Source organism: Microcaecilia unicolor, chromosome 8 (assembly GCF_901765095.1).
Source record: "Microcaecilia unicolor chromosome 8, aMicUni1.1, whole genome shotgun sequence".
Classification (NCBI taxonomy): domain Eukaryota; kingdom Metazoa; phylum Chordata; class Amphibia; order Gymnophiona; family Siphonopidae; genus Microcaecilia; species Microcaecilia unicolor.
The window spans coordinates 29,437,158-29,460,737 of record NC_044038.1 but is presented as its reverse complement, the minus strand read 5'-3'; the positions used below and the strand labels follow the sequence as shown (position 1 = coordinate 29,460,737).

Here is a 23,580-nt window from a genome sequence, read left to right as displayed (position 1 = left end):
ATTCCCTAATGTGGCTGTGCCACATGAACTTGATCTTACCACAACATCACCCTGTATTTGTTCACACCGGAGCTTGCAAAGGCCTCTCTGGTACTATGTAAGCCACATTGAGCCTACAAATAGGTGGGAAAATGTGGGATACAAATGTAACAAATAAAAAAAAAACCTCTGGAAGAAAGGTTGAACCAAGTATTTTCTGCAATATTGGCACTTGCTGGCCCACTCTCTAGAATCGCCACAGGAACCTGCTCTTGGTCAGTAGACCTGGTGTATATGGAATAAAACTGACCTTCCTGGATTTCTAATCCTTTGCTATGCTCTTAAGAATCGCTGTGTCATTTACATAAGAACATAAGCATTGCCATACTGCGACAGACCAAAGGTCCATGAAGCCTAGTATCCTGTTTCCAACAGTCACCAATCCGGGTCACAAGTACCTGGCAAGATCCCAAAAGAGTAAAACAGATGTTACTTATCCTAGAAATAAGCAGTGGATTTTCCCAAGTCCATCTTAGTAATGGCTTATGGACTTTTCATGTAGGAAATTATCCAAACCTTTTGTAAACCCTGCTAAGCTAATTCCTTTTAGCACAGATATAACTATGGGCCCAATATTCAGCCAGCAGTGGGCAGTGCATTTGCTGTCTGCCAGCAGCGTTAAACCCGGATATTCAATGTCTGGCTGTATCTGGTGACCAACATTGAATATCTGGGTTTATGTTGGTCACTAAAAAGTTAACTGGCTATACTGATATTCAGCGTTAACCGGTTAACTTTTTAGTTGTCAAAGATAGGTCTGCTATTTTGACGCTCAACATAGCTGGTTTGGCACTGAATATCCACACCTAACCAGCTGTTCTGCGCGATATAGCCACTAGCTGGGATATTCAGTGGGAGACAACTGGTTATTTCCTTCGGAATATCCGCAGTTTGGTGGTTAAATAGTTTTGAGTATCGGGGTGGGGGGGGGGGGGGGGGGATATGTCTTTAGCAACTGTATTTTTGAAAACCTTTAAAATCCAATAGGGACAATGGTGCTCCTTCATGCAATTGTTCTGCTGTTGTCACAAGCATATTAATGATCTGTCTTAACAGGGGTATTTCAGAATGTCTACCGCGACTTACATCTATGATTCGAGGAATCGGAGACCCATTGGTTGCAGTCTACGCCAGAACCTATCTGTGCAGGGTAGGCCTTAATTAAATATAATTGAAATTGTGAATATTTATGAATTTCGGGTTTGGTTTTCTGCTACACTAGTTGGTGCAGTGGAAGCAGGATTTGATTAGTTTTTTTTTTTTTTTCAGTTCTAGCATTGCTCAATCTGAAATCGTTCTGTTTGTCCTCTTCCCCCAGCCCCAATAAATTATAGGGTAGGCAGACTTTTCCCATTATTAAGAACTGGACATCTACTGCCTAAGAAAATATAATAACCATAGTAAGTAAAATATGGTTTCCAAAGATTTGTGCCATTAATAATGCTTAAAAAGAAGGAAGGTGCTCTGCTGTGGTAATTCTAGGGTTAGACGGGTGAGTGGAGGTGGTGTGGTTCTGTGCTAGAATGCTGGACTGGGTTTTCAGTCCTTTGGGTCTAGTCCATGAATGCTTTTCGCCAACACTTGGGTGATATGTACCTTCTTTTACAAAATTTTTTATGGTTTAGCCCCAATATACATGTACAACCTCGTTGAATTACCCTCAAGTAATGCCTCTAAATCATCTAGAGAATATCTTATCCTACATTTCCTGAGTTGTAAGAAAGTAACCTACAAAACAATCCATACTGCTAACTTTTCATAACAAGGCACTGAAATTTGGAACGCCTTATCTAAAACCAGGGCTTTTTTTGTGCCGGTATGCACCGGTACGGCGCACCAGCACCTGTTTTTTTTTTTTCCTTGCCGCTCATCCAATCTCCAGCTGCTGTTGCTTTTGGCAAGAGCAGCAGCCAAAGCAAGCAATAGCAGTCCTCCTTCTTCCCAGTGAGTTCTGCAGCTGGCCCGCCCCCCTTCCTCTCTCTCCCTTCTTCCCCGCGACCCTCCTTTTCTTTAGCGACTCAGCAGTGCAGCGATTAGGAGAGGCTGTTGGCATCGGGGCATTCCCTCTGCGAGTCCCACCTATGCGTAAACAGGAAGTTGAAACAAAGTAGGCAGGGTAAACAGTGACAAAGAGAAGAGAAGGGTCAAGCAGGAACTATAAAGATAGGGATGCAGAGGGGCAATGTTGACAAAGGGGCAGTGTTGAAAGGGAGGGTAGATAGGCACGCAGAAGGGGCAAAACTGAAAAAGGGAAGGGGAGATAAGGACACAGGGGTCATTGCTGAAAAACAGGTAGATTGGCCTACAGAGAGGGGAAATAAGGGAAGGGGTGATAGGGACATGGGGACATTGCTGAAGGGGGGTAGTTAGGCACACAGAGGAGGTCAATGCTGAAAAGGGGAGTTGAGATGGAGACACAGAGGAGCGATGCTGAAAAAAGGGGGGGGGTAGAGATAGGGACACGAGCAATCCTGAAAAAGGGGAGGGAAATAAGGGAGGGCAGATGGTGAACATGGTGGGGGGGGGGGAGGATAGGGACAGGGACATAGCTGGAGATGCTGGAAAACAGGGGAGACAAGGACATAGAGAAGATAGGCATCCAGAGGGGCGATGCTAGAAAAGGGGGGGCAATGGGAACACAGAAGGATGATACTGGAAAAGAGGTGGAATGGTGACACTGAAGACACAGAAGGGAAATGCTGGACAGGCCAAATAGGGATGCAGAGGGAAGATAGATGATGGACACAGAGAAGAAATGGCAAATGTACAGATACCCTGCAAAGACAGGGAAAAACAGAGGAAAGCAGAAGAGAGGCACTGGGACCTAAGTAAATGGAAAAAATAAAATGCCCAGACAACAAAGGTAGAAAAAAGAATGTGGTAGCTGTGTTAATTTTTTGTTTTATTTGTTGTTAATTTGTAATGTAGTGAATAGAATATGTCAGTTTCTGAAATTTACATCTACTATCTGTATAGCAGTACAAGGGGAAAATATTATTGTTTTTCTTTTTTTTTTTTATTTATAATTTCACAAATAATTACAAGATACACTTGTTTAAGAAAATTCGGAAATAAGAAATCTAGCTAATGGAATTACAATAATATTTCTCATAACAGAAGAAACAATATTTCCCTATCTTAGACCACCAACACTTCTAGGGGGAGTCAAAGAAATTGAGGAGAACAAAAACAAATTATTTATCTTATTAGGCAATAGGACCTAGACCGCCCCACAGGTAGTTAATACTACATTATTTCCTTAATCCAAGAGGTCATTTGACAATCTTCTTTGATCCAACAAAGCTTTTCAATTGTTCAGGTTCATAGAAAATGTACTTATTATCCAAGTATTTGATTAAGCATTTACATGGATAGGCTAGCAAAAAGCTAGCTCCCAAAGCTTTAACTTCATCTCTCAATAATAGAAACTCTCTTCTTTTTTCCTGGGTGTATCTAGTAACATCCGGATAGATCCACAGACGAAATCCCAAAAAAGGTTTTTGAGCATTTTTAAAGTATAGTTTCATAATTGAGTTAAGGTCCTGCTCAAAGACAAAAGAAACTAGCAAGGTTGAGCGAGTATAGATTTCAGGCTGTGAATTTTCAAGAAAAGCTGTTAAATTTTGTAATCCATCCTCTTGCATTTCCTGCATTCCTGATTTTCTCCTTTGTTCCTCCATTTTCTTCTGTGGAATTGGTAGGTAATATATTTTATTTATAGGAGGAATCATCTCGGGGGAACAATTAAGAACCTCAGTAAGATATTTCTTAAATAATTCTAAACCACTCAGTTCAACCATTTTTGGGAAGTTTAATACTCTCAGGTTAAGTCTCCTATTATAATTCTCCAGCTGATTTATTTTACTATGAGTAAGAGTTTTATCCTTAATCAAGGAGACAGTTGTACTTTTTAAAGAGGAAATCTCTTGTTGAAAAACATCATTCTGTTTATTAGTATCTTGTTTTATTTTTTCAACAGAATCTTGCAAAGAATCTACTTTAGTCACTAGAGAAGCTGTATCAGCTGCTGCCTTTAGAACTGTTTGATTCAAAGTTTTTAACATTGCCCATATGGCCTCGAGGGTTACCTCCGCGTGAGCTTCCTGCTCTTGTTGTTGAAAAACTCTCCCGCTCGCTGCCTCCGCAGTACCAACCGCCGAATAATCCTCAACGTCAACCTCGGACGTTGTTGGAGATTCCACCGCGTCTCGGTAGTTCGCGGGACACGGAGGTGGGGAAATATCCGGTGAGGAAAGAGTGATGGTATCCTGTTCCAGGGAAGTTGTCGCTCCTCCGATCCCTTCCACAGCGGAACTCCTCACCTCTATCACCCGTGGCGTGCTTGTGGCGAAAGCGTCGAGGGTCGACTGGACCGATCGAGTGGTCGTCGCTGCGGGTGGTAAGCTCTTGACCACCCCTTTCCTTTTAGTATGGGGCATTTTAAATGCGGAAATCTTGTTTTAAATCAGAAAAAGGAAAAAGGTCCAGGGAGACTCGATGAACGCTCTCAAGCTGCGTCCGCCATCTTGAAACTCCCCCCAGACCAAATATTAGTGTTTTTCTGGTGTTATCCTGCATGCCAGAGTCTCTTTTTTTTTTGGGGGGGGGGGAGGGGGGGGGGGTTCAGCTGGTCACTCTTAGTTCTTTTGTTGGACCTAGGGACTGGTGTACTATTTTCAGTGATGTCTTTTTATATGCACCATGGGTGTGGCTATGGTGGGGGCATGGCTACTATAGGGGCGGAGCCATATATAATGACCCCGGTACCTTTTTTCGTACAAAGAAAGCACTGCCTACAACCATCAAATACAACAATGATTATTTGTTGTTCTGAAGTTTATTGAAAACTCACTTCTTCTCAAATAAACTCATGGCATTAATTTTTACCTCATCCCACCTCCCTCTACTCCTGTCTATCCCAGTTAATCCTAGCCCTTTACCTTTTCCCTCTATATTTCAATTATCTAGCTTATATCACTAAGGGTGTCTTAAGCCACAGTATTGTTTTTAGCTTGCAGTAAAAATCAGTTGGCAGTAAACGCCAAGATGCCCATTATATTCCTACGGGCGTCTCTGTGTTTACAGCCATCTGATTCCTACCGCAAGCTAAAAATGCCACCGCGGCCTAGTAAAAGACTCCCTAAGTATTTAATTACAATGCTCAAAGTTTTACTGGTCTAACATTATATGATGTATTTTACTTTGTTAGGCCTTTTCTCTGCCACTCGTATCACAATATCTAAGCATTGAATTAAGCTGTGACATCAAATTCCTCAGCTTCTTTTTGGCTAAGATCAGATGTTAGATCTGAGCTATGAACCGAGGACTTTAGGCTGAGAGATGGGTAGCAGAACAGATGGGTCACAGGTACTATGTCCCCACCAAAACCTTTGCTCTCAGCACCAGGGAGATGAGGAGGCAGGGACCGACAAGGCCGCCCCCAGGCCCCCCCCCCCACCTGAGGTCGCCGGGCCCCCCTCCACCCGCCACCGGACCCTCTCTCCACCCCCGGGCCCTCTGCACTGACCTTAAGCGCCTCACCTTCGAAAGTGCAGCAAGCAGCGGCAGACCACTCCTTCCTTCTGTGTCCCGCCCTTGCGGAAGTTACGTCAGGCAAGGGCGGGACATGGAAGGAAGGAGTGGTCTGCCGCTGCTTGCTGCACTTTCGAAGGTGAGGCGCTTAAATTCAATGCCAGGGAGCGACGGAGGGCGGGCAGGCCAGACTGCACCGGCACCGCCCCCCCCCCCCCCCCCCAGAGGCCCAGGCCCGGGGAATTTTGTCCCCCCTGCCCCCCCCCCCCCTATCGGCGGCCCTGGGGACCGAGCTTGTTTTGGGTTGGCCCTCACAAGCAGAAAGATGTTCCGCTGCCCCTGTGAAGGGGGAGGGGTGGTGGGGGAGATTGCCTTGTCACCTGACCTCATTGGGTTAGTTATAATCATGGCCAAAACGGGAGGATTAAGGCACCTGCTGATAATAGATGAATCCGTTCCATCGCAGTGGTTTGTGTATGTTCCTCAAATCCAGGTTTTCTTCAGTGTATTGATTTTTTTGACTCATTTTCTTTGTGCTGTTTTGCTTCAGGTTGGTATTGAAGTGGCCCCCCATCTGAAAGAAAATTTAAACAAGAACTTTTTTGACTTCCTTCTCACATTCAAACAGGTGAGCAGTGACACAGTCGTTTTACTTATTAACCGGATTAAAATTTTTTTTACAGTTTTGCACCCAAATGTGACTTGTGTCCATCAGGAGATATTTGGCTTAGGATGTCACACAGTCCTGTGCTTTATATTGTTCTTATGCTTCTGAGACTTAAATCTCCGTGCCTTGTTTTTCAAAGCCTGGGGATAGCTGGGAATACAAGGAGTAGGATTCAGCAGGGTTTGGGGCTGAGGTGCTGATAGGCCCAGAAACACAGTATTTATTTATTTATTTATTGCACTTGTATTCCACATTTTCCCACCTATTTGCAGCCTCAATGTGGTTTACAAAGACCTGTTATGGCATCGCCATTCCAGGGTAGAAGGTACAGTTGGTGAGGAATCTGCATTTAGGCACTCCGAACGCTCTTATAAGAGGACACAGAGGCACATTTCCTTGCAGAACTATCTCTTCTTCCCTGAAATTTCCTGCAGACCCATTCCAGAGTTTGGAATTTCTAGCAATCCTGTGTCTTTTCCACATAATAAACCTGCAAGTCCTCTTTGCTTCTTGCTTTACCCCCCTTCCTTCAATCATATAAGAAGCTGGTGACAAAGAAAGGCATCAATTATTTTGGATAACGTTGATGGAGCGTTTCAAAGGATAAGCGCTACCAAGACCCTGAAGCAGTTTTTTCGAAACGCTGGCCATCGTTGGCTTGGAGCGACATAAGAAATGAATCTGAAGTCCGCTAGTGCTCTTTTGAACTAAGCTGATTTGTGAAGGCTTTATATACAGTAAAAAGAACAAGAATTTGACAAACTAAGGAGCCAGTAGAGGATATTGTCACTATGGTTATTTTCATTAATTGTTTGAATGCATTTGAGAGTAATATGATATTTTGGAGGGGGTTTTTTTTGAGCCAATGATGAACAGAGGATAAGTATCCGTTTTAGCTCCAATAGACGGTTATATAGTGTAGGAGCTCTGTGAGGCTGTTTTTTCCCTCCTTAATAAATTTGAAATATATAAATAAATAAAATTATTTTTTTCAATAGAACATAGCAGAAGCACTGATTCTTTTGTATCATTTTCAGGATTATTTACTGGAAGAGGTAGTATAGTGGTATTGTATATTGTTCAAGTGATTTTTTTCCACACCCCATTAGTTGGTATTTAGTGGATACGATTTTTTAGGAAAGACAGATAATGCAAAGTAATGCAGAGTGGAACAGCTTATATATAATTTAACCAGCTAGACAGTTTTCCTCCTAATTCTCTAAACTTGGGCGCACAAGTTATGGAATAGTGTCATTTAAGTGTGTGACTTCACTGAATAGTTAACAATCAGTTGATGTTAATGAGCAGTTATGTGCATGACCTGCCTTTAGTCGGTGTTCTATAAATTGTGGGCATAAAATCCATAGTGTGCAACTCGGAGGGTTGTGGACATGGAAGGGGCATGGGCAGATCGGGTGTGCTCAGCACACACACACACAAGTTAGGCATATAATGTCAGTATTTTATAACTGCCTACATTTAGGCGTGAGCATTTATATTTTATTTATTGGGATTTATTAACTGCCTTTATGAAGAGAATCACCCAAGGCGGTATTACATCAAACTTACAATTTTGTTAATGGCATAAGAATAGTAAAATAACTAAGAATAAACATAAATACAGTAAATGAGGTAAACTTGAAAACAGTAAATTGAAACCTAATAATAGAACTACCGTGAAACAGTATCAAAAGTATACACATAACAGCACTGGAATTCAAGTATCAGAGATATAATAGTGTTAGCATAATACTAATGATACACCTATTAAGCATTAGAACATTCAACTAACATAGATATGATGCTAAAGATTTTCTACAATACGGCTTACCATGTAGCTGAGGGACCAGGAGCAGATATATGATGGGAACAAGATGCGTGGTACGGAGTCAGTTGGGATAATTTGATAGCTAAAATCAAGGCAAGTCCTTTGTGTAGTTAAGCAAGAGATAAGGAACTGGTCTAAGACTCTTCACTCTCCTTCTCTGCTCATATCCAGCAGACCGCCAAGACCTGTTGTTTCTTTCTTTACAACATCCGTAAAATCCGCCCCTTTCTTTCTGAGCACTCTACCAAAACCCTCATCCACACCCTTGTCACCTCTCGTTTAGACTACTGCAATCTGCTTCTTGCTGGCCTCCCACTTAGTCACCTCTCTCCTCTCCAATCGGTTCAAAACTCTGCTGCCCGTCTCGTCTTCCGCCAGGGTCGCTTTACTCATACTACCCCTCTCCTCAAGTCACTTCACTGGCTCCCTATCCGTTTTCGCATCCTGTTCAAACTTCTTCTACTAACCTATAAATGTACTCACTCTGCTGCTCCCCAGTATCTCTCCACACTCGTCCTTTTCTACACCCCTTCCCGTGCACTCCGCTCCATGGATAAATCCTTCTTATCTGTTCCCTTCTCCACTACTGCCAACTCCAGACTTCGCGCCTTCTGTCTCGCTGCACCCTACGCCTGGAATAAACTTCCTGAGCCCCTACATCTTGCCCCATCCTTGGCCACCTTTAAAGCTAGACTGAAAGCCCACCTATTTAACATTGCTTTCGACTCGTAACCACTTGTAACCACTCACCTCCACCTACCCTCCTCTCCTCCTCCTGTACACATTACTTGATTTGCTTACTTTTTTTTTTTTTGTCTATTAGATTGTAAGCTCTTTGAGCAGGGACTGTCTTTCTTCTATGTTTGTGCAGCGCTGCGTATGCCTTGTAGCGCTATAGAAGTGATAAATAGTAATAGTAGTAGTCTCTTGTAACCAGAGCTAATATTGTGATGTCATAATGCCTCAGGCCACCAATAAGAGCCAACCTCATCAGTGATGTCACAATGGCTTGATTGTCCTATACTTGGCTTACTTTTATTACATAGCTCTTTGAGCAGGGACTGTCTTTCTTCTATGTTTGTGCAGCGCTGCGTACGCCTTGCAGCGCTATAGAAATGCTAAATAGTAGTAGTAGTAGTAGTAGTGTGTAGAAAGCTAGTCCAGGTGCAGAATGGGTATATAGTCAGTCACCCTACGTATTAAAGGATAGGGAGAAGAGCTAGGCTTTCACCTGCTTCCTGAAGTAGAGGTAGTCTTGAGTTGCCCGTAGCCCCTCTGGGAGTAAATTCCAGAGTATGGGGGCTACTCCTGAGAAGGCTCACTGGCAGGTATCGCATTGTACGATTCCTTTTGATGAGGGTACAGATAGTGTTGCTCCTTGAGAGGACCTTAGAGGTCTGAAAGGTGTGTAAAGGTGTAACTTATTCTTTAAGTACTCTGGCCCGGTTTGTCTGAGGACCTTGAAAATCAGACAGAGAGTTTTAAATTTAGTCCTGTAAGGTATTGGTAGCCATTGAGCTGGCTTAAATTTTCACGCATAAATTTGGAGTTACACTAGAATGGCGATTGCACACATAATTCCCGGTATAGAATTTACACTTAGTTCACATCATCCAGGCGCCTAATTTTAGGTGACCTCTTTGAGAATTACTGTCTTAGGGCTAGATTCTATATATGGCACTAAGTAAAATCGGTCCCGAGAAAAGCGGTATTCTATAAGCCACACTTAAAGTTAGGCACGGTTTATAGAATAGAGTGGAGGAGTGGCCTAGTGGTTAGGGTGGTGGACTTTGGTCCTGAGGAACTGAGTTCGATTCCCACTTCAGGCACAGGCAGCTCCTTGTGACTCTGGGCAAGTCACTTAACCCTCCATTGCCTCATGTAAGCCGCATTGAGCCTGCCATGAGTGGGAAAGCACAGGGTACAAATGTAACAAAACAAAAAAAAATAGCGCTTATGCCTCGGAATCGTGCCTAAGTTTAGGTGTGGCCATTTGGATGTGGCGCAAATGTACACTCCTACATTAGGTGCGTATGCCAATTAAATCTAATTAGTGCCAATAATTAAAAAGCCAATTATTGGTTCCGATTAGCTCGTTATACAATTAAATTGCATGCACCTAAATTTGCATACTCAATTTTTGACGACTTTTAAGGAATTAGGGAGTTAATGTTTAAACTCCTTGTTGGCAATGTAGAGAGTTCTCCACAGTCATTTCTTGTGTTTTTTTTTAAAGCTGTCCTACACTATAAATTGCTGGATTGTAAAGTATCAAACTTTTGTACCATTGCAAGCTCTTTCTCTGCCTCTGGAAAGGATATTGTCCTACTTCTGTTTGCAGATTCATGGGGATATGGTGCAGAACCAGCTGGTTGCTCAGAAAGTGGAAATCCCACTGTACCTGACCTTGTACTCGCCTGCTATTGATTGGATCTTGCAGTGTATTGCTTACCGTGCACCTGAGGTAAGCAACGGATTCCGTCGGGAAACATCTCAAGGTTTGACACAGAGTCCTCTGTTTTTAGACACCAAAATACATTGAAAATGTCAGTTGTTAGTTCAGCATTCTGTGCTGTGTGTGACGAATGTGCTTTTTCCCTTAGGGCTCTTGTTCAATAAATTAATGAAGGGTCTGTATTTAGAGTTTTTATTACCATACATCGTTATTTTCCAGGTTGCTGGGAGACGCAGCAAGGAGTTGCAAATCTGTAGGGTTGCAAACATGAATAATTTGCTGAAATGTATGTCCAAAAGTACATGGAGATACTAGAATTTAACAGTTTATTGATGACAAAGCATAATTACCGTAGCCAACAGAAAGATTGAACATTGAAGAAAATATGTAAAGTTGCATGGGAAATATAAACAGACTAAATATAAAACACCCCCCCCCCCAGCAAGCAGAAGATGGCCAGAAACACAAATGAAGAAAAAAGCAATCAATAGAAAACAAAATAAAACATGGAAAAGAAAATAAGATGATACCTTTTTTATTGGACATAACTTAATACATTTCTTGATTAGCTTTCGAAGGTTGCCCTTCTTCGTCAGATCGGAAATAAGCAAATGTGTTAGCAGATAGTATATATAAGAGAAACATCAAAGCATTACTTTGACAGTCTGACAGAGTGGGAGGGTGGGGGTGGGTAGGAGGTATGCATGGGGACATCAAAGCATTTCATTGATATTCTAACAGGATGGGTGTTGGTAGGTTAGGTGAGAGGAGGGTAGGATGGGTGTTGGTAGGTGAGAGGAGGGTAAGATAACCTTTAAGAGTGGACTAACACGGCTACCACACCTCTCTACTTAGGAAAAAGCAAGAAAGGTAGAAAAGTAGCACAAAACCGAGAAATGCCTACTCCCCCTTCCCTTCTACCGACCACCCTCAAAACCTGAAGAGAGCCTGTACTCTTATAGCTCCCTCCAGTGTATAAAATTGTTTCCCCCCTTCCCATCTCTAACTCCCCCCCCAACTTCCTACTTCCAACCCCACCCCACCCTCATCCCAACCCCACCTAAAGGCAGTAACTGCTTTGAAGCCCAGGTCTGAGATTACAACTGTTTAGAAGGTTCACCAAAAACATTTACAATTGAACTTCGTACTCTCAAAGAAAGAGAGATCGGGATCCTACACCGTCAGAAACTTTTGTCTGCATTTAGGAATACCCCTTACTCCTCGAGTGCCATGGATATTCTAAAGTGGTTAAAGGGTAAGAGACCCTTATTCCCAGAAAAAGGTTTGTCAGCTGACTGAGCTACCAATGAAAAGGTGTGAGCTAAATTTAAATAATCATTCACAGTACATACATTGGAAGAAGAAAAAAAAATTGGAGTTTTCTGATTGACTGCAATTATAGTGTACTGTGGGGAACAACCGTAGAAGTTAAGTCGTAAGCTTGTCCCTGTGTGGATCTGCTTTGTGATGCCTCCTTATTCTCTTAAAATACACTTCACCGGGGATAAGGGATCGTGTGACCCAAATATTCCTTTTAATTTGCAGTGTAGGAAAGCAAATCCGTTAACAAGCAGTTATAAAAGCATTAACATGCAGCAGGTGAAGTCTGCAGATTGGCTGCAATGATGTTACTAGGTGCCTGGTAATGTTAAAGGCTCTTTTGTGGGGGGTAGAGCAAGCATTCATTTAGGTGATGTACTCTTGCAGGTTCTGCTTACAGAGATGATGGAGAGGTGTAGGAAGCTGGGAAACAAGTAAGTTTTTGCACTGCAGAATCCACTGACCATGCATGATATGGAAACAATATTTGATTGTTTCTTCTCATATTCTATGTGTGTGTATAATATGTATGTATGTAAAATGAGGAAAACACTGCCCAGTAATAAATAACCTTTAAAGAGATTTCAGTCCATGTTTGTTAAATCCTGAAATGCACCTTTTAAAACAACATCTGAATTTGCTCTGATCAGTGTCAGTCTCTTCAGTTCTGGCAGTTTTTACTTTTAAAAGTAAAAAAAAATTGATTTCCTTTGCAAGATGACAATAAGGAGAACTCTACCAGGTGGAGGTTTATCTTGCTTTATGTGGCTCTTATTTATATTGGATATTTTGCTTATGATGTAGATTTAAGCAAATTTCAAATAAACATTTCTGCTTAAAGCAGACCAATGTCCAAATTGGTGGGAGTTTGGGAGAGGGGCTGCTATGATTGGGGGGTGGGAAGGTGGTACCTTGATGCAATGAACTGTGGCAGTGGGAGGGGGGGCTGCTACGATTGGGGGGTGGGAAGGTGGTACCCTGTTTCACTGAACTGTGGCAGTGGGAGGGGGGGCTGCTACGATTGGGGGGTGGGAAGGTGGTACCCTGTTTCACTGAACTTTGGCAGTGAGAGGGGGGGCTGCTACGATTGGGGGGTGGGAAGGTGGTACCCTGTTTCACTGAACTGTGGCAGTGGGAGGGGGGGCTGCTACGATTGGGGGGTGGGAAGGTGGTACCCTGATGCACTGAACTGTGGCAGTGGGAGGGGGGGCTGCTACGATTGGGGAGTGGGAGGGTGGTACCCTGTTTCACTGAACTGTGGCAGTGGGAGGGGGAGGCTGCTACGATTGGGGGGTGGGAAGGTGGTACCCTGATGCACTGAACTGTGGCAGTGGGAGGGGGGCTGCTACGATTGGGGGGTGGGAAGGTGGTACCCTGTTTCACTGAACTGTGGCAGTGGGAGGGGGGGCTGCTATGGGGAGTGTGAGGGTGGTACCCTGTTTCACTGAACTGTGGCAGTGGGAGGGGGGCTGCTACGATTGGGGAGTGGGAGGGTGGTACCCTGTTTCACTGAACTGTGGCAGTGGGAGGGGGGGGCTGCTACGATTTGGGGGTGAGAAGGTGGTACCCTGTTTCACCGAACTGTGGCAGTGGGAGGGGGGGCTGCTACGATTGGGGGGGTGGGAAGGTGGTACCCTGTTTCACTGAACTGTGGCAGTGTACAAAGTCCCTCATCGGTCATTTCCATATTATCCAACATTTTTAGTTATCCAACCTCATGTTGATCCCGTTTATCAGATAATTGGGACTCTACTCTTTTTTTTTTTTATCTCTACCAGTAGACAAGATGTGGAAGTGGCAGAGATGCAGGTTAACCTTGTATGCTTATTCTAGTCAGGACGCAGGGAAAAGTGGGAAGTGGACCAAGAACTTCAGAGACTGGGACAGTTACATAAGAAACTGATAATGTTTTATTGATCGCAAGAAACAAATGGGGTTCACACTCTCCACAAAAATGAAACACAACACAAAAAAAAGGTGGAAAAGAACCAAGTCCAAGAGATCAGTCCAATACAACAGGATAAGATGCTCCAAACACAACTTTATTTGGACCCTACACGGTCCGTGTTTCGGCTACAATAGCCTTCCTCAGGGGTCAATCGACGAGTGCTCAACTTTTTATCGATTGATGATGGAGCACAGGAGTATTATTATTGGTCCACTTGTATCCCACATTTTCCCAGCTTATGCAGGCTCAATGTGGCTAACAAAGTTACTAGAAAATTACATAATACAACAGGTTAAATTTGTTCCAGTAAAAAATCTTACAAATGAAGTACAGAGTAGCTAAAAGGAGAGAATACGGATGGGAATACAGGAGCAACAAAATTTGTTTCAGTCAGTTACTACATGCATCTTGATCAAGATACTCCTGTGCTCCATCATCAATCGATAAAAAGTTGAGCACTCGTCGATTGACCCCTGAGGAAGGCTATTGTAGCCGAAACACGGACCGTGTAGGGTCCAAATAAAGTTGTGTTTGGAGCATCTTATCCTGTTGTATTGGACTGATCTCTTGGACTTGGTTCTTTTCCGCCTTTTTTTGTGTAATGTTTTATTGATGACATCAGTAAAACATTATCAGTTTCTTATGTAACTGTCCCAGTCTCTGAAATTCTTGGTCCACTTCCCACTTTTCTCTGCATTTTGTTTGATTTCGTGGGACTTCGTTGTCCATCCACCTAGGTGGATTTTTCTTCCTATCTAGTCAGGATGACAGGGAACAAAAGAGGAAAGAACAACAGACCTGGAGAAGACCCGATATCCTGTCAGTGGTCACAGTCATAGTAGACAAGAATAACTGGGCAGACTAAATGGGCACATTGGTTTTTCTCTGCCATCTGCTTTGTTGTATTATTCCAGTTAGTGTGTGCCTTTTTTTTTTTTTTTGTAGTATGAGTTGAGTACCATTCTTTTAAAGGTTGGATTGATTTAAATTTCCAATAAATCCATTTCACAGTCATCGCTGCTCATGTATTGTGATGTTCTTTCAGTGCTTTGCTTTTGAACTCGGTGATGTCTGCATTCCGAGCCGAGTTTATTGCTGCGAGATCGATGGAGTTTATCGGCATGATTAAGGAGTGTGATGAATCCGGATTCCCTAAGGTGGGTGATGGCAGCCGTAACTTATGCCACCAAGTATTCACAGATTGCTGCTGGGGTCACATGTGAAAGAAGCATGTGCTTCATCCCCTTCTCAAAATATGAGAACTGCAAGCCTTGCAGAGAATAATATCCACTCTCTCCTTGCTAACGAAAGGGTTTTCTTTGTGTATCTGTTACCCTTTTCAGTCACTATTGCTTTGTATTCTCCTGCAACCATTTGCACCAGTGAAAATGTGGTGCAAATGCCCACTCCTAGATTTAGATGCAGAGCACCCTTATTCTATAATTACGTAACTCAAAACCACATTCTTTTCAGCCGCAAGTACATTTTAGGCATGGATCCCACACCTAACTTCACGCATGCAACATCCAATTAAATCTAGTGCCAATAATTGCTTGTTAAAAAGCTAATTATTGGCACTAATTGACTCATTCAATTAAATTGTGTACGCCATTTGGAACCATGCCTATCTTTGCGCACGCAATTTTTGTCGGCCTTTATAGAATCACGGAGATACTGTAGAACAAAGTGCATGCGTTTATTCATGTGCAAGGTTGTCAAGTTTCCAGTAGTTCATTTCTACGTATAAACAATGTCTTTCCTTTGGAAATGGTTTTGAACATTACCTTCACTGTGGCCCACTGGTAGGTTAGTGAGACAACCCTCTAGGCTCGGCAGATAACACTGGAAGGGGGAAAAAAATCTCTACTGGCACCAAAGTGTGATGGAAGAGACCTTTTGATAAGTTAATGGTCTTATCATGCTGTACTGTAATTTTAGTACCATAAAATGCCTTAGAAATTCAGTTGACTTTTGAATTTGCTTTTGTTGAAGTGTTGCTTTCAGAGAGCAACACTCTTATCTGTAATTCCGATCTGATGTTGCTTCAGCATCTTCTCTTCCGTTCGTTGGGAATAAACCTGGCCTTGGCTGACCCGCCTGAAAACGACAGACTTCAGATACTAAACGAAGCTTGGAAAGTTATCACCAAACTGAAGAGCCCACAGGTAGGGGGTCGCAGTATGTGTGGTGGGTCTGATGAATATTCCATGTTCATTTGTCTCCTTTAAAGGAAAAAGTTTTTTTTTTTAATTCATGTTCTGAGCAATTTGGGGCTGCAGAACAAAACATTAACAATATATTGGAGTACTGATAACATTTTACAAAGAGTGTGCAAATATCAATTCCTTTCTGATACAGTATTCAGCGATGCATATCTCGCACTTTCTAGAAAAGTTCTTGTGTATTTTTTCATTAGTTCAGAAATGATTTTGTTACCTCAAGAAGAAACGTTTAGCATTTTTCTGTGACATCAGGACTATCTTGTTTTGCCATGTCAGGGCTCCCAAACCTGTTCTGAGGACTCTTCAGCCAGTTGTATTTTTCTAAATTTGCATGAGGGAAATTTTGCATATGTCGGGTTTCCAGTGAATGTTGACTTGTTCCATGTACCTTCGTTCAGGATATCCTTAGAACTCGATTGGCTGTGAAGGGTCACCAGAACAGGTTTTCGAAACCCTGCAATACGTTATCTTCCAATTTCATCAACACCTAACATCTCAAGCTTCACTTTGGTAGAGTTTGTGGCCACAGAGAGGAGCCTGAAAAGTTTACACATTTTGGCTGCTGGTTCTGTCTGTTCATGCTATTTTGCCTGTGGATACCATGGGGGATATGAATGTCTTGCACATGTATTTTAGAAAACTATCAAAACATTCGGCCCCGTTCTTGAAGGGAGGTAGTGGGATAGTTGAGTAGCAAAGAAATGGATGGCCGGGGGTGCACAGGTAGGAGTGAGACTGAGGAAGAGTGCTGGGGTGGGTCCATATATCCTCTGGTGCATTTTCATTGAGTTGTAGCCAGTGAATACTCAGCTTTTTCTGATAAAGAGCTAATTTTGCCCTCTGTTCCATCAGGAGCTGTGTAAGATTTATTACTTGATAATTTGTTGATGCGCTCTGCTTTTTAACCAATGCTATGCGTGTTTTGATTTTTAGGATTACATTAACTGCGCAGAAAAGTGGGTGGAATATACATGCAGGCACTTCACGGTATGTGTTTTCATCAGGACATGGAGAGACCTGCCGTTTCTCTTTTGTAGTGACTGGAAATCACTGTTAGGTTGCCTGTGCCCAAGTTTGTGAATGTTCAAAATATTGCACAGTGTGGAAAATGTGTACCTTATTCTCAAACTAGCCGTTAAGCCCGTTAAAACGGGCGAGTATTGGTATGTCTTATTTTGATGTGTGCCCCCCGCCCTCCCTCCTTCCCTGCCAGCTCCAAAGCCCTCTGTCCCTCCTTCCCAGCTCCAAGGGCCCCCCTCCGTCCCTCCCTCCCAGCCAGCTCGAAGGCCCCCCTCTGTCCATCTCTCCAAGCTCCAAGGCTCCCTCCTTCTGACCTCCCATGTCCAGCATCCTCCCTGCTTCCCTCCCAGCTCCAAGGCCCCCCTCCTTCTGAGACCTCCCATGTCCAGCATTTCTCCTGCCCTCCCCCCCCCCCCCCCCCCCCAGGCCGGGGCCTCTCTTCTCCATTGAACTTACAGCGCCAAAGCCGCAGCAGGCAGATCAGCTCCCATCGGCCTTCCTTCCCTGCCTGTGTCCCGCCCTCGTGTGACGTAACGTCGGCGAGGGCGGGACACAGGCAGGGAAGGAAGGCCGACGGGAGCTGATCTGCCTGCTTTGGTTTCGGCGCTGTAAGTTCAATGGAGAAGAGAGGGCCCGGCCCGGGTGGAGGGGGTGCGGCGACCTCGGGGGGGGGGGGGGAGCAGTAGCGGCGACCTCGGGGGGGGAGCGGTAGCGACCTCGGCGGTTCCCTCCTCAGTGCAGTTTCCCTCTCTGTTCCGTCATCACGTCTTGACACGGGGGCGGGACAGAGAGGGAAGTCTCTACTGCGCATTTGCAAGTGAGTCGGTCACTTGCCATTTATGTGTTTGATGATTCAAGCTATATAGAGAGGGGCTACGAAACTGAATTGCTTTTCCTGAGTGTACTCTGCAGGGGCTCTCCATAGCTAAACACTCAACAGCAGTACTCTTTGACTGAAAAACAGAAAATTGTCTACATTCTAATTTACAATTACAATATATTTCTATACTGCTAAAACCGCCAGGTTCTTAGCGGTTTACAATAAGTGTAAAAACAAAAAACAACAACAAAAAAAACAATGAGGCATCTTGGGAAGGATAGTACAAACTCAAATAACTGACATCGAACTAATTCTAAACAAATCTCCTAAAAAGATGGATTTTCACAATTTTCTTAAATTGATAGTAGGATGACTGTACAGTAAAACAAATATAAAAATTGCTCCAAAGCCTAAATGCTTGAACTGCTAAAGTCTATCAAATATTGTAAATCGCTTTACACCCTTTATAGATGGAAAAGCAAAAAGTAAATCATGGCACATTTTTCTGTCTCTAGTTTTAGAGATAAAATCTACATGATCTATCAACTAGCTTGGACATTCACCATTCAAAATTTTGTATAAAAAGCAGAAGAATTTGAACCTAATCCTCAATTCAACAAGCAGCCAATGCAATTCAGTGAGGTGTAAAGAGATTTTCTCCTGCATCTGTAAAGAAAAAAAAATCAATCTGTTCTGAATTGTTTGCATACGCCAGATAACTTGTTTAGGTGCGTCCAAGTAGATAAGGTTTCAGTTATCCAATTTGGACAAAAGGAGCTCCTGTAAATCTAATCTAAACTGTTCAAATTCAGAAGAGCCTTATGCATCTTAAATTTCGCATACGGAGGAAAGCACTCTTTGTCAGAGCATTAATTTGAGAATCGAGAGATAAATTTGGTTTGACATAAGCTCCTAATATCTTTATTAGTAGTATATGGTCCATTTAAGGGTCAGGATTATAGTCAAGAAGTAGAAATTTAGTCTTATCAGTATTTAACTTCAGACGATATCGTAACATCCAAGAACTAATATTAAACATCTATGAACATCTGATGAAACCAAAGTTATAGATAAATATGTAGAAATCAAAACAGTGATATCATTGTCGTAACTATATGTAGTTTAACCTTCTAACTCCAAACCAAGAAATTGTAAAAAAAAACATTAAATAACGTAGGTGAAAATGGGGATCCTTGTGGGACTCCACTTATTACAGTCACGTATGATCTTAGTTTTTTTTTTTTTTTGTTACATTTCTACCTCGCGCTTTCCCACTCATGGCAGGCTCAGTGCGGCTTACATGGGGCAATGGAGGGTTAAGTGACTTGCACAGAGTCACAAGTAGCTGCCTGTGCCTGTAGTGGGAATCAAACTCAGTTCCTCAGTTCCCCAGGACCAAAGTCCACCACCCTAACCACTAGGCCACTCCTCCACTCTAAATTCTTATATTGTATTCCTCTCTGTATGTTCTCTACACAAATTTAGCAGGAGAGAGCTCAGTGTGTCGCTGTCTGGCTAAATATTTTAGTCTGCTCTTGCCATGCTTCCAGTTCTACCTCTCTTTTTGTCCAGGTAACTTTGTTTATACAGATAGTTTATTTGAAGGAAGTTACCTAAATAGACGAGGAAAATTAAAGGGCTAAAAGTATGTGAGGTAAAGCTCATTTTACCTACTTAAATCTTTTGAATGTGAACCTAAGTGTGGCTAACTGCTAAATAATGTCAGATAATAAATGCAGCTTTTGGAATAAATTTAGAATATCATACAGTTCTGCATAGTGCTCAGAGTCTATGATAAACTTAATGTTTGTCCCCATAGAAACGTGAAGTTAATACAGTTCTGGCTGATGTCATCAAGCACATGACTCCAGACCGGGCATTTGAAGAGGCTTATCCACAGGTAAGACCTGAAAACAACTGCCAGCAAACATTTGTGGTAAATATTCAGATGTGCAGAGTGCCTGCTGTCAGTGGCGTTCCTAGGGGGGCGGACACCCGGAGCCGGGCCCCACCCCCCCCCCACCCCGGGTGCACGCCGCTGGGGGGGGGGTGCCGCAGCGCGCGCCTGCTCAGAGTTCCCTGACTTCGCGCGTTCGCTGGAGCTCCTTCTGACCCGGAACAGGAAGTAACCTGTTCCAGGGCAGGGGGAGCTGCAGCGAACGTGTGAAGTCATCGAACTCAGAGCAGGCGCGCGCCGCGGCACCCCCCAGCGGCGTGCACCCGGGGTGGACCACCCCCACCGCCCCCCCCCTTGGTACGCCACTGCCTGCTGTTACTCAGGACTCTGTGCGCCTCTCTCCTGTTTAATGAATTTCAGTTTTTTATTTCAGCTTCAGTCAATAATTGGGAAAGTGATTGACCATTTTCATGACTTCTCAGTTCTTTTCTCAGTGGTAAGTTTACTCTTTGTTTTTAAGTGTTCATTTTCACTGTCCCATTCTGTTCTCCTGTTATTTTTGTTTATTTGCCACTAATTATATGGATAGCAGTGTTGAACGTATGTAAATTTAAGCTCTGATGCTTAATTAAGTAACGCAACCATGCCAACTGGAAGTGTACCCCTTTCATTGTACCTTAACCCCTGCTGGGTGAAATCCACCAGTAGTGATGACTACATTTTTCCTACCAGCTGAAGCAGGTGTTAATTGAATTAAATCTTTCATTTCAGGAGAAATTCCTTCCCTTTTTGGATATGTTCCAGAAAGAAAGTGTTCGAGTGGAAGTTTGCAAGTGCATTTTGGAAGCTTTTATTAAGTAAGTGTAATGATCTGCCGATTCAACAAGGCCTTTCCAGTCCTGGGGAACTGAGGAACTGAGTTCGATTCCCACTTCAGGCACAGCTCCTTGTGACTCTGGGCAAGTCACTTAACCCTCCATTGCCCCAGGTACAAATAAGTACCTGTAAGCTGCATTGAGCCTGCCATGAGTGGGAAAGCGTGGGGTACAAATGTAACTAAAAAAAAAAATTAAAAAAAATCAGAGTTAAATCAGTGAAGGATTCTTGCATTTAAAAAAATGGGGGGGGGGGGGGTTTATGTACAAAAAAAAAAGCAAAAAACAAAAGGCTTCCCTATTTACTAAGCCACGTGGCAATGCTGACACAGCTCATTCAAAATGAATGGGTTGTGTTGGCATTGGAGCATGACAGCCACTAGTGCAGCTTAGTAAGCAAGGGGGTTGTTCATTAACAACTTTCTTTGGTGCTGTGTGTATTAGAGACCTCTCTGTACATTTTCCCCATCAATTAAATTATCTTTCTCTTCTATATGTGTTTCACTAGAACTGTGTTTTCCATTACGTAGCTTCCCTCTATTCCAGAACCTATGGGATAGTTGTGTCCATCAACCAGCATGTGGATATAGAGAACTGAGTGAAAACTGAACTGAGACATATCTCTCTTGGCATCCAGTCCAGCTCCTCAGTATTTACTACTATCTCTAGCAGGTGGATGGACACACTTTTCAGATTCTGGTTCTGAGTGCTTTGCTTCTGGTTCCCAGTTGAGCTTTGCGGGTGACTTGCATCTGCAGAGTCTTATCTGGAGGTCTTCAGATCCCTGTCTGTAGTGTCCCACAAGCTTACGTCTTCCTTCTGTTCACCTCTCCCCTGTTTCCTGTGGAGTTCTCCTTTTCCAGCACAACAACCTTAACAAAAAAAAAAAAATGGAAAGGAGAAGGAAAGAGGTTTACTGGAGAGCATGGGACAGAATATCAGTCCTGAGCTTTTCTCATCTGTGGTAAGACTTGTGGAGACTGTGAGCTTGGAGGTAGCAACTGGCAGTGGTAAGTCCAACTAAAGTTTGACTCGGATCTTCTTGGAGGTTTCAAGTTCTACTTGGTGCAAAGGAGGGATCCTGACTCACTGCTTGGGCCACGTTGTGCTGCGCTGGTGACAATCAGGGTGAATGGTGATTCCATGGAGGCAGTTACAGTGTTCCCGTTGTGGGACCCGCCGGCCAGGTTGGGGCGTTGCATGTGTGCAAACCAGGAATCCCACAACACATGAAGGAAACTTTTGGCAGCAGCACGTCTTCAGATTTTTACACAGCATCGGAATACGCCGGGGTCTTCGGGCTCTCCATCAGGGCCAGTGTGCAGTTTGATGCAGGAGAGCATGGGAACAGGCACCACTTTGTCAAAGCCAACTGGCAGTGAGAAGCAGCCTCTGATCACGTGCAGAGCACAGCCATCATTTCACAGCCTCAGGGCCTGATAGAGCATTCAGCTGCATCAGGATCTTTGTTTTCTCCAGAGTATATATTGCTCTTAAACCAGGCAGAGACAGAGTTGCTGCAAGGTGCTTCAGTTTCTCACCCCGCTACCCCTCCAGCTCCTAAGAGATCTCATTTAGACCTCTAGGAGTGGGCACTGAGGATATCTCTGCTTCTCCCTCCTTATCTGATGTGACTTCGGCCTATTCAGAAGAACCATTAGAGGACTGAGAGCTCCCTCTTGAGGAGGGGGATGATCTGAATGTACTGAGGCTGTTCCAAAAAGAGGAGCTTAGTACTTTTATTTCTGAGGTATTGGAAGTTCTTTCCATTGAGGAGCCTTCTGCTTCGGCATCAGGAGTTCCATCTTCGTCAATCATGAGTAGTCCTTAAGAGGTCCTTCTAAGGCCTTTCTGATGCATCTAGAAATTCAGGACCCGATTACAGCAAAATGGGTTTCACCGATGCGGTGCTGAAAGTGGGAAGAGTTATGGCTTGCAACTACCCGTTGGTTCCAGTGGAGAAATATTTCTCTAAGGACAAGCAGGCCTACTTATTCTTACAAGTAGGTGATGCCGACCACATCACACCAGTTCAAGACTTATGACAAGCATAAGTAGAGCTTTGTGGAGCGCGAGACACACTGCACCACACATGCCACTACACATGTGTGAGTGCCTTCCCGCCTGCCGCAAGAACATGTTGAGCTCGGTTCTTTTTCTACCGCAGTGAGAAAAGGATGTGTTTTTTTTAACCTTCTCCTCACACCACTCAGTCCAAAAGGTTTCTTTTTGTGACTTCCAGCATTTTTTCAGCCTTTGTGTTTCCGTTTGTGGACTCCCCTCTTATTTTGATGAGGTTCTCTGTCATTGCCATCAAGTCTAGAAGCAAAGTGCCCAAGTCCTTCAGCCCTTGGAAAGAGCTGGGCTCAGTGGGGATCTATGTCCTACTGCAGCCCTGGCCAGAGACACATCTACTGTATGTCTTCCCTGCTTGGCATATGGTAGGCAGCATGTTGAAAGGGATCACATCGCACAGAGGTTGAATAATTCTCGTAGCCCCGGATTGGCCATGGAGGCCGTGGTACATGGACCTGATTTGACTGCTGGATGTCCTCACCGTTTTCTGCAGGTACACGGCCTACAGATTCAAGGTCCAGTGTTCATGGAGGATCCATGCCCCTTTGGTCTTATGGCTTGGCCATTGAAAAGGCCCAGTTGAGATGAAAAGGTTATTCTGATTCGATCATTGCTACCTTGCTTCAGGCTTGGAAACGCTCTACATGCATGGTGTTTGTGAGGGTGTGGAGGAGGGCTGGTGTTCTGAGCGTGGACAATCTCCCTTCTCTGTTCAGATCACGTGCATCCTAGCGTTTCTCCGAGCAGGTCTTCAGAAAGGCATTGGGTTCTCTAAAATTTCAGGTTGCAGCTTTGACCTGTTTCAGGGGCCGACTACAAAAGACATCTCTTTCAGTTCACCCGGATATCATTTGATCCTTGTGGGGAGCGGCCACTTGTGG

General features: G+C 43.7%; 1 protein-coding gene across 1 annotated transcript in view; it reads left to right on the top strand.

The window, feature by feature from the left end:
* Positions 1-23,580, top strand: part of VPS35L (VPS35 endosomal protein sorting factor like) — a 112,746-nt gene that overhangs the window by 43,667 nt on the left and 45,499 nt on the right. The window contains exons 12-21 of the mRNA XM_030212427.1: positions 1,096-1,189; positions 6,122-6,199; positions 10,408-10,530; positions 12,229-12,275; positions 14,835-14,946; positions 15,838-15,954; positions 16,945-16,998; positions 19,671-19,751; positions 20,182-20,244; positions 20,520-20,605. Coding sequence (XP_030068287.1) covers positions 1,096-1,189; positions 6,122-6,199; positions 10,408-10,530; positions 12,229-12,275; positions 14,835-14,946; positions 15,838-15,954; positions 16,945-16,998; positions 19,671-19,751; positions 20,182-20,244; positions 20,520-20,605 — 855 coding nt within the window. The remainder of the gene's footprint in view (positions 1-1,095; positions 1,190-6,121; positions 6,200-10,407; positions 10,531-12,228; positions 12,276-14,834; positions 14,947-15,837; positions 15,955-16,944; positions 16,999-19,670; positions 19,752-20,181; positions 20,245-20,519; positions 20,606-23,580) is intronic.